Below are 12,190 nucleotides of genomic sequence, written 5' to 3' on the forward strand. Positions count from 1 at the left end.
TGAAAATAAATCAAAAAGCAAAAGAAAACCTGTTAGTAGCAAGATGAATTCTTAGCATTTGTGTGCTCTAGAGAAAAAGAGAGAAATAAATGTTAAATTCCAGCAACATAAATTAAAATATATAAATAGAAAATAAACCATGAAAAGCTCAAAGAATGATGATGTGGAAGACTGAATAAAAATGTCTGCATGTAAAACTATCATTATTAATGATTTTATTTTTAGAAAAAATATGTATATATTGGCATCAGTGCACAACAAATGCACAGTGCACAGTGTGCACACAAAATGCAACAAAATTAAGGATTTATTTAATCATTATTAACAGCATTTGTTCTAAAGTCTTGGTTTTAAATTGCCTGAGTCACTATAGTTGTTCTTACATGCATCCTTCTTTTTCTTTTTAATTGGTTGTATTTAATTCCCTTGAGCTTCTGTGTATGGGCAAGGGGTAATAAAAGACCAGATTAAATCCTTGGACAAAAGTTTTATCTTATTGTAATTCAACTAAAAGAAAGTTGCAGATATTAAAAAAATAATTTCCTAGCAAATCAGTGGAGACTGCAGTAGTCTTTTGTGCGTGGGTTTGAAAAAGGTAGTATTTTTCATTTCACTATGTTGACCAAAAGTAGTCTAGCATCAATAGAAGTTTTGCTTATTTATTAGATAGACACTTGATGTGTTGTTTGTATTGCCAGTCATGTAAAACATATTGGTGATGGTGATGTGCACAGGACACACTTCCCTACACTGGCAGGTGTGGCCACCACTAGGATATCGGCCACCTTGCCCAGATGGGAACTACATTATTTATTTGGCAAAGGAAGATCTGTGACTAAACTATAAATATGTATTGCAGCATTCTTCATTGAGGTATTTTGAGGTGAAAGATTAAAAGGAGATTTCTCAATAAAATTTTCTTTTTAATTTTTTACGTATCAATTTTTTCAGTAAGTAGCATGGTCTGTTACGGTTTATAATAGGGTTTTTCCGGAGGATTTGTTTCTTTTTTTTTTGGTTGGTTGGCTTGTTTTAGTCAGATTGGCAGAGTATGAAAATGACAATCTCCTAAACAGGAGGGTTTTAGCTCTATTTACATTCATATGAAGGAAAAAGTCTCTAGCTAAGAAAATTATTTCCCATCCCTCTCCTTCTATACTTCCAAACCTATCCTTATTTCAGGTGTCTTTTCAAAAAACCTTTCCCTAATACTACAGCATTAACTGTGGGGTTTTTTCCCCCATGCATGTAGACAGAGAGACACAGTGAAGTTTCTGGTGTGTCACTCTTGTCAGCTTTTTCACCTATTGTTGGTTTGTTTTGTGTTCTGGCTAATTGTGTTCTACCCTGAACCACTGACAAACTAATAGAATTGAAGTTAGCTACAGAAATTGAGTAAAAAAATTCCCAGATAAAAACTGTAGGAAATAACCTCCAATCCTCTACTGTGAAATTTGTCATGTCCTTTTATTTTTCTAGGTCCACAAATCAATGGAAATTTTAACAGCCGGGGGGCTGGCAAAACACAACTATGCAGCAGTGACCAGGCAAATTTAATGAGCTCGAGGTCTAATTTCCAAATGTAAGGTGTACATTGGTCTTGTTTAGAAGGACATGTTGAAAGGCCTTTTTCTGCACATTTTTGCATGCCTTCCCATGTTGGAGTTCTTCAAAGAAAGCATGAGTGTAACCCTTTATACATCAATTTTTGTATGCATACATTTGTTCAGACTCATTCATTTTATCTCACCCTCATTCCTTCAAATCGTGACAAGGCTCTTAAAGGTCTTAAAGCTCTTAATGTCCGTAGCGATTTAATGGCACCAAGTTCAGAATAGCCCAGAGCATTGGCTATTAAACTAACCAATGAGACCTATCAAATACAGAAAAAAAAATTAAAAATTGTTCTACTTGTTTTTTTAAAAAGAATAGAAATTCAAGCAACAAATTAACAGTGACAAGTTGTAGAATGCCACCATTTTCATACCTGCTGGAAAGGCAAAAGGTCTTACAAAGGCATGGTTGAAAAAGGAATATATGCTATTAAATGTCTATCTATTATGGGTAGATAATGTTTAACAGTCATATGGAAGCATACTGTTGGTGAAAGATAAAATTTTCAGGAATCTTTAAGGACAAAATAGCCATACTTTCTGTAACTTCATTAAGGTTCAATCGTTCAAACAATTTAAAATTTTGAATGCATTAAATTATTTTATTAACATCTGTCAATATTGTGAATATCTATAAACACTAATAATAACATATAAACACCCATATAAAAATAACACATAAACACTAATCAATAAAAACATAGAAGCACTAAAATAATAACATCAAAACACTAATAATATCTATATATACTAATATCTATAAACACTAATAATATACTAAATATTGTAGTAGCTAATTACAAATATTTGTTATAAATACTACTTCTAAGTGAAACAGTTCATAACAACAGTAACCAGGATATCTCATAAATATGCATTAAAGAGGTGGTGCTATCTCACTTGCCTGGCAAGTCTCTGGTTTTTTTTTGAAATCTTCTAAGTATAGAAAAATATTATGGGATAGATATTAACAGCTACTCACCTTATAGCAGTAATAGCTTTATTATCTACAACAGTGTTAAGCTCCTGATGAATGTTATTGGGATTTTGTTAAAAGACAATCCACTTAAGTAAGGAGCAATTAATTTGCTTCTCAAATGGAACTGAGCTTTAGACAGTGTTAATATGAAAGGAATTAATTTTCTTCAAACAGTTTTGGAGACAGGAGTGGGGAAAAATCATGCCTTATTCATATTTTATTCATTTCTACCACCAAAAGCATAGATGACATGTAAATGAAAATAGGCAGATTTTGGTCCTTAAGAAAATCCCTCAAATGTTAATTTCTGTGCCTCAGTTTAAAGAACTCTTCAAAGACTCTACAGAAATAAGAATTCACTGATAGTGGTGATAAGATTGTGCCCTATATATGAAAAGTTGGTTTCCTATGTTACTTACATCCATAAAGAACAATTAGATGACTCACAAACACAAGAGTTACAAGATCATGTCTAAGAAAGCCAGTCCAAGATCAAATACAAATCAATTATTCATTGCTATGTTGCTATGTATATTATCTAACAGAAAATAGTGTTTTAGTGAATTCACATTGCTGGACATTTCAACTGGATTTCATGTCAGAATATAATTCTTTTTAACAAAGGAAAGGATTATTTTATTGCTCTAATGGATAAATGGATAAATCACTTGCTGTGATTTATAAGCATATTAAGAAGAAAATCTTCCTGATTTTCTTAGTCTATAACTGAAGTGTGTTCACTTACTAGAGAGAACAGTATTTTTCAGCCATTTTATTAACTATTGACCATTATATTAATGATTATAATAACTGTTAATTAATTATTGATTATTACTAATAATGATCCTTAATACCATTTATTTTTCCTGTGAGATAAATCTTTTTTATCCTTAGTAACACATAATATGTTCCAGAGATAACAAGACATAGAATTTTGTGTTTTTTTAATAGAATATTCATTTATTCACTCAAATAAACAAGATACCCAGGCATAACAATAAACCTTAGTGTAAAGACAGCACATTTTATTAATTAAAACTAAATGATGAAACAAATATTTTAAAAATATCTCTCTTTTTCACTGGGAGAGTGAGGTGTCCTATGAAATTGAACTCACAATAATGGCTCCTTCATTTTATAATTGTCTCCCCAAATTTGCACTGTGCCTTACCTATCTTTCACAAATAAGACCCCTTCCACACTGTTAGGTAGCAGCAGCTCCTGAAAGCCTTCAGTGGCACTGTGTGTATTGGCAGTTCTTAGGTCCTGACTGTAAAATTCTTCAATCTTGTTCGTGCTGCCTATTTGGGATTATTGGCAGCTTTCTTACCATGGTGATAGCACTCTAACACCATAAACATTAAGTTTTTTCTCAAAGAAATACTTTATCTATTGGAAACAATGTGTTTTCCTCTGGACAGTTCATTTGGGATGCAAAGTTTTGCTTGGAATTCTATTGTATTTACAGATGTTCTGTACTTATCTGGTGATCTGAGTCTTGTTAACTTGGTCTTCTCTCATCTGTTCCGCCTGTTTTGTTGCCAGTATGTGAGAAAGTAAATGTATCTGTATACTGATAAGTAGATTCGTGCATGCAGATGCAGTAATTTTAAGAAACTAAAATGAACTCAAAATGGTAGAAAGATATGTCTCCTAAAATTTAAGGATTGTATGTCCTCATTTGTGTTTTTCTTCTAATATAGACTATCTGTTGCCAAAAAAAAAAAAGTTTAGAAGCTTAGCAGTGACAGCCCTCTTCAAGATCTTCAGTCAGGCTGTGCAGTAGAATGGCATGACAGAGTCTTAAACTGAGGTAGGCAGATGTACCAAGAGTAATCTGTCACAGCTGTAAAGTGACAGAGCTGAAAATTACCATTTCTTAGTATAATTATCAAAATCTAATTTAGTCACAATCAGTGAGAGCAACTGTGGCTACTTGTCAGCGTGAGAGACTCAGGTGTGTGAGATATTAAAGGTCAAAGCCCTAAAGGACTATCTGTGTTTACTCTTGAATAATTTTAGAGAATGGAATTAAACAATCTGATTAACTTTAGTCACTTCTAATGAAGAAGGAGACATTGGTGTTCTCACTGGCAGAATGCTGCTGAATCACACCTGTTTAAACTGCCAGTTAAAGCAGTGAGGAGGCTGCTTTTCTCTAGGAAGATAACATGAGCTCACATGTTTCTTTCAAGTGCTGGTGGTGCTAAATAAATTGCTGAGTTAGCCTTAAACACAGTAAGGCATTTTTTACCTCTTGCTAGAATATTGAAAATAATTCTTCAACAGTAGAAAGTTCCAATCTTATTGATTCATGTTTTTGTTTATAAAATTATGAACTATGGCAAAAAGTTAGCAACATAAGCTGCTTTCCTTATAGTGATGTATTTTTAAATTTGAAAGCCTGCCCAGATAGGAGCATCTCTGAGGCTAAACTAGGAAATCACAGAGTATGGCTTAGAATAATCGAATTTGCTTTAAGATACAAAAAGAATAATTAAAACATGAGTTGTAGTTTATCTAAAAAAAAAATAAATCAATGTTTACAGTCCTGTAAAAGTGCATCTCTGCTTCATTAACATCCTCTTAGGAAAACCATTCACACTGCTTCATTCTAGTGTAGATTTTCAGGACAGAGCTAGAGATTAACTGTATAACAAAACTAACTCAGGCTGGTAAGAAAAAAGAAATCATCCATTTTGAATTATGGGTCACTCTAGCTGATTTTTTTTTCCTGTGGGAGTTACAAATATGATAAATTTCTCTATACATATGGAGTAAGTATTGAAGAGACCAGAATTTATGCAAATATCTCAAGAAATATGGTAGCATGGGCTAAAATTACTGTAAGTGCACAACTGCCCTCAGATACCATCTCTCAGTTCCACACTGAGGACATGCATAGGCAATGAACTGGGTCAGATAATATGGGAGGCAAGAGACCAAAATATTCTGGGAGCAAAACCAGCTTTGATCCCTTCTGACAACATAAGCAAGGCCTTTGCACAGAAGTGTATCACAGCTGGGAAGGCAGCCAAGTAGCCTTGTATTCTCCTCTATCATAAACCCTTCCAAATCATAGCTGATTTAGCTATTACAGATTGTCAGTCCATTAAAACAAATTATTTTTTAGATCAAATAGCCACTGTCTTTCTGGTTTTTCTAGAAATGATTCCAGGATAGTTTTCAGTGAAAGAGTTCTGAGAACTTAGATAAAATCTGGACCAAGTGAATTGTTTAATTTGAAAAGCTGAAGTGTTCAAAGAAACTTGAACAATGAGCTGTCTTATTTTCTAAGGAAAAAGGTAGCGTGGTCAGAGTTCAGTAATGATGTTATGCCTAAAAATTAGGTTTTTTCCTCATAAAATCTCAAGTTTGATACATCATTTGTATAAAAATATTAACCATGAAGAATGGACAAACTGATAGGCAGCCATCTTTTTCCTTCTGGCATATGAGTGGACTTTAAATAACACCTCCAAATCACTGCAGGCCATTACTAATGCAGTGTAACTATAAAATGGGAATTCTTTTCACACATTTATAATATTAATCTAGTACTAATGAATTTTACAACACAGAAACTTTACTATAGGGAATTTTACAATATTAATTTGTACTTACATCAACAATCAGGAAGTCCAGCCAGCACCAGGCATTAGTAAAATATATTTGAAAACCATATGCTACCCATTTTAAAAGCATTTCCAAAATGAAAATATACGTAAAAACTTTGTCAGCATATTCCAGCATGGTCTTGATAGTTTTCCGTTGTTCAATATATATATCTTCAAAAGCCTATAAAAATATATTGAGGTATTACACATGTTTCACAGAATATACATGATAAAATTAAGGAATAAAGAATAAAAGATAATTAGAGAAGAGGTAATATTTCCCCTTGTTTTCCTTCATTCTCTTATTTTACATGATTTCCATCTTTAACCATAGTACTAATTGGAACAATAGGAGACCAGTCTGGAGTTGAAAAAAATTTTTTAAAAAATTATATTTTACTAATGAATGAAGAAAGAAACTCACTGCATTTGTTTTTATCCTCTGTGGTATTTAAGAAACTTTCACATAGACGCAACACCCCCCTTTTCTTATACATCTGTTACAGATATTTATATTGCTTTCTAGAAAGCAGTTAGATAAAACTTATGTCTAAAAATCAAATTAAAAAGCAATGTATTTGCTAGAATGTACAACTATGCACATTGATATTGTAGCAAATGTTCAGCTTGAGTGAAGCTGAAAAGTTGTGTAATGCAAATCTTTTTGGATAGTGGCTGTTATGTTTAATTTGCTGCGGCAGTCTTCCATATCTCCTGCCTTCAAAACAGGAATAGAATGAAGTAATTATTCCATTTTTTAGTATGGTCTTTCACAAGCAAAATTCAAAAAGTAGGAGGAATTAAATATTAAAACCCATATATTTAGCTATATATTCACAGTTAACAATAGCCCTTTGTACTCAAATCTCATGACAAACATGCTGAAAATTGGCAGGCAATTTAAGCTTTGAGGAGCCACACTGTCCTAAAGGAAATGGCACCATTTCATAGCGGCAAGACAAAAGCATGACTAAAAAAGTGCATATGAAATGTATCAAACTTTTTCAAGTTTGGGTCAAGTTTCCATTCTGGAAGGATGAAATGTAGGGAGTTTTATATAGCTACAAGCAAAGCAAGTCTTTCTGAAGCAAATTTGATTTTTGCTCCTAAGAGATCTCAAAATACTTCAGCATCTGCAATTTTGTTCTACTTACTAGTGCTCCACTGCTGAGGAGAATCATGAATACAATGAAAGTCTCAAACCAGTTGTGCTCAACAATGCTGTAGCAGGTTTTTCTAAGATTCCACCAAGTTTTTCCTTTACCATCTTCTATACTTACTTGACAACATGGAAATTTCTGTACACAACCTGCATTAGATTGAGAGATGTTAGTATGCAAAAGCCAATTACTTCAAAGTAATTGTAATATATATTATTAGCAGCTTTTACTAATTTTATACAATTTTAAAAAAGTAAATGGAATGAAGAATAGGCTATCACATCACCCAGGATGACGAATATCTGAATTAAGAAAACTAATCTGTAGAGAAACTAGACAATGGTATACTTAATTACGAAAGAAGTCAATAAAAAAAAAAAAATCAGTATTTTTGACTGTTAGCATGTAACTGTTCTATTTGTTGATGAAGTCACACAAAAATTTATTTCTTCCAAATTTCAAGGGCCCATTCAAATAGCTGAAAAGCATTTTACCAATAGAAAAGTTGAGGAAGTTTCTTACTTACAAGTTGTATGCAGTGGCCAGATAAATGAAGTTACTCAAAGCCTAGGGAAGCCTTGTTTTTTTTCATCTGATTTCCAGCATTCTGGGCTAAAAATTTTTTTTATTTATTTTTGAGGACATGAAGGTACACCATATTTGAAACCCTCAAGAACATAAATGTGCCTAGTAACAATGTCATTTTAGTAATACATCTCTAAGTCAACAGTTATTCTACAACCTTCGGTAAAACAGGCTTCTGGTTCAAGAGCTTCTTCACTTTCAATTTCTGCTTGCTCGCCCTCTCCAGGAGGAGCAATATCAACAGTGCTGCCTTCTGATGAACTTGATGCATTTAGTTTCTGTAAGTAAAGTTCCACAGAACAATTTTTTCTCATTAGATACATATTCTGTAAAAACGATACTGAATCAAATCATGCCAGTCTAAGTTTTAAAGAATGAAAAATTTATAAATATGCATTATCAAAAGTAAAACCACAGTAATGACATGTAAATGTTATAATTCTGTTTCCCAGTCTATCTTCTCATAGGGAACAATTAAATACAATTTGGCTACTAACCTGATCCATGTATATGACTGGTGAAGTATTCTGAGTAGTATTAATACTGGAGAGTTTGCATGCACCACACTCTCAAGTTATTTCATTTTCTTTACTATTATGCTGGATTACAATGGAAATGTGTCTTAGTTTTCCTAGCAAAATGAACTAACACAAATCTGCACATATACCGTCTTGTCCACTATGTATGATACTTTCACAAGAATACATGTTATCTGGATTAAAAAATTGTAAATTTAATGACATTTAATGGCAAATTTCTGCACAATTTTATTTTTGCAGAAAGCACAAATTACCAGAGCTGAAACATCTTCTTTGCATTCCAGTCTCTTGTGCTTTTTGAGAGACTTCCTGATGTACTTTCCCTCCCAAATTTTTCTATCATTGTACTGCTTTTTTGTACAGTGGAATACTATAGTCCTTACTACAGTAAAAGCACTTCTAGATCTGAAAACTGCAAGAACTGGAGAGTGACAAAAAATAACTCAAAATAAGAAATTTTTTACCAACTACATTAAAAATCTGATCAGGTCATGCAGTTTATCAGTCACACAAGACTGCCCATAATTTTGCCCTTTTAAGAAAGGATACTTTGAAAGGAATATACTGCTAAAATTGCAAATAAAAAATGCAATAATCAGACATAGTGTTTGTAAATTATTTTCAGTTGACAGTACTGTTGTAATTTTTTCATCCAAAATACTTTCCCTTTGACTGTGAAATAGGGCTTGTATTTAGAAAGCAACATTAAAGAAGTCGTGGCAGTGAAAGTCTTCTGATCCATCACATGTAGCAGTTGTTCACAGGAATTTCACAAGGGATGTAGAATGCACTTAAATACTTTAAATTGTGCAGGTACTGATGTAACACAAGGGCATTTCAGCACTGAGTATATTTGTGCTTTCAGCTAAGCAGAACTGATCATGTCCTTTGACCTTTGGAGGAAGGTCATGTTTAGAAAGTATGAAGACCTTTCTATACAATTTTGCTGAGAGAGTGCTTAATATCAACTATTTTTCACATTTAGTTTTCAAAATAGTGGCACTTTTAGAATACAAAAATCCCCTACTCTTTAGATTTTGCAACAAATAATAAACAGCAACTTGTTTCTTGAAAGAGGCACTTCCATGTATTCTCTTCTTCAGAGACACTGCTGAAAATTAAAACTAGTTATTTAACTCTTCTTTAGGAAAATATATTGGCAGCTAAGGGTTTTTTCTGCCAGAAATTAGGTAAGTGGCACAAATATCTTAACACAGCCTTGTAAGGAAATGTTTCCACATATTTAACTTTACCATGATGTGAATGAAGTTTTAAACAAAAATCATGTTGAATGATGGATAATTTCAGGGATAATTTTCAAGAAGCTGCCTTTCGCACACACAATATGTAGTCAATATAGGGTCTCTCAGACCTCAGGTCCCATGGTTGTTGCTGCATTGTGAGCAAAAATACCGTGTTTCATTTTTCATACTGCACTTCCTCTATGATTTCCAATATTTATATATGTAAAAGAGTTCCAGCTATGTTGCCTCTAAATGGAATAATTTTATTACTGGTCACATAAATCTGTGAGTCTGAGTTAAAATACCATGTATCTCATTGTGAGAATATTTTAAATTTCACTTTCTCTGTTACATTTACCACCAAAATACCCAGTAATGTACACTATATTAAACATTATTAGCACACCAACTTATTATTCACACGTAAGGCTGTCTCTCTTTTAAAAGTAATACTTGTGAATTAACTCTCTTATTGTATATCACGGAAATACCAAGAAATAAGAAACCTTCAATTGAAATGATGGGCAGTTTCTTCATAAAATAAAACTGAAATATTGTAAAAATAATTTTCTGTCACATTCAACTTAGTAAAAGTAAAATTAATTCATGGCCTGATCCATCATCATTAAATAAATTACTGGCTTAATAATAGCAGGATAAAGGTTCATAGTAAGCATCCATTATAAATCTATGAGTGCAAAATAAAAGGCAGTCAAATTTTTAACTGCATCTCCCCATATAAACTCTGCTGCAGAGAGTTCTGTCAGCATCGTTGCTAAAACCAAGTGACAGAAGTGCAATTTATAACCAGTACAAACAAAAATTACTATAATTCTTTTCAGTAATTTTCATATAAAGCATTCTCTTCATTACTTTTCATATAATCTCAAACAACTGCATAATTAAGAGAAAAACCTCATTACTTAATAAAACTCCTCTTCTTTGCTTCAAGACCCTAAATTAGGAAAGAACCAATACATTTTAAAAAAGGTGACATTAATGATAGTCTTTCTAGAAATAAAGCTAATATAACTCATAGGAAACTCAAGATACATGATGGATTAGCACAATCTTCTTATCAGCTCATAAATGTGATTATCAGCCTCTAGAACACACCATGCCCTGTAAATATTTATTTGCATCTTCAGTGATATCACATTTTCCTTTATAAGGAAACATTTGAAAGCAATTGCTTATGATGCAGCATTCTCAAGGCCTGAATCAGCAAAACAACATGCTTGACTAGAGCAGAAGCCTGAGCAATACTGTGGAAATCACACACAAAAATAAAAGAAACAATCAGACTATCTCAGTGGGTTTATATTTTTCTGAAAACAGTATTATAAATATCATTGTGTAGGATATAAAAGAAAAAAATACTTCATCACCCACCCAAATACTTGGTTAATGTATGTATAATCAGCCTCCATAATGTTCTTTCAGAGCAGTGCATCTCTTATCAACAGCTTCAATCACTAAAACAAGCTTTGACCAACAGCGTGTTAATGTGCCCATTTACAAGAAAATGCATTCACTTAAGACCTAGTCTTGCTCTCATTTGATTCTGTTCTAAATTTCAATAAGAGCAAGAGCAGGCTACTGAAGTTTTAAGCTTTACAGACGGCTTCATGATTCAAGTGACAATAAAATAAAGGGATTCAGCCATTACAAATTGCCTTTAGTAATTCAGCCATGTGGTTTTATCCTTTCAGTCTGGAAAGCTGCACTGTAATAGAGTGAAAAAATATAAAATCATGAAGATATAAAATCATGATGATTCCAAAGTGATTCTAAACTGACTTTAAATCTCAGATCTTATGACCTTTGACTTTTATATACTGTTAAGAATGTAATTTTAAAATCTCTCTTCTTAGAGTTTTATTTGATGTTTGAAGCATATCTTGGTTTAAAATTTATTCATTAAAATCAGAGAATTTCCAGAATACTCACCAATATGAATTTTTTTGGCATCTCTGGGCAATTTAGACCACAATAGGTAGATCATGCCACACTATAATCAAGTAAATAAAATTAACCACTTGGTGATTCTTTTGAAGCCAGTGAAACTCTGCCTGAAGGAAACAGCCTTCAATCCTACTACAGGACTGAAATCTCAATCCCCTCCAAATTTTGATACCTTGTTTTACTAGAATCATTTAACCTCCTTAGTTTCATGTAACTTTGGCTCCTGTGTTATAATTGCTATAATCACTATTCCTGAAGGCTCTGCCAATTACTCATCAGTGGCATGTTTGCCTATAATGAAAAACATCCCTAGGATAAATAGATATATGTGCAATTTTATAAAAATGATGCTGACTACTCCATAGACTTTCTAATTTGCACAAATAAGACCCCCAACTCATTTATGGAACGCTGTTGTGAAACACATTCCAAACACCACTATTTATAAAGGGGTTTAAGAAAAGAGAAATTGTAAAATGTTTAGCTTT

The 12,190-nt window shown here is 32.7% G+C and overlaps 1 protein-coding gene across 11 annotated transcripts in view; it reads right to left on the reverse strand.

Annotated features, from left to right (window-relative positions):
* The window catches only part of LOC311155931 (sodium channel protein type 2 subunit alpha), a gene marked incomplete at both ends in the record, with an annotated part of 50,647 nt that overhangs the window by 9,330 nt on the left and 29,127 nt on the right, over positions 1 to 12,190 (reverse strand). For all 11 annotated transcript variants that reach the window (XM_084209422.1, XM_084209423.1, XM_084209430.1 and 8 more), the window contains 4 exons: positions 1,751 to 1,873; positions 6,217 to 6,390; positions 7,364 to 7,518; positions 8,112 to 8,232. In XM_084209422.1, the coding sequence (XP_084065548.1) occupies positions 1,751 to 1,873; positions 6,217 to 6,390; positions 7,364 to 7,518; positions 8,112 to 8,232 (573 nt within the window). The remainder of the gene's footprint in view (positions 1 to 1,750; positions 1,874 to 6,216; positions 6,391 to 7,363; positions 7,519 to 8,111; positions 8,233 to 12,190) is intronic.

The sequence above is a fragment of the Fringilla coelebs genome, assembly GCF_963513975.1.
Source record: "Fringilla coelebs genome assembly, chromosome: 7".
NCBI classification, from domain to species: Eukaryota; Metazoa; Chordata; class Aves; order Passeriformes; family Fringillidae; genus Fringilla; species Fringilla coelebs.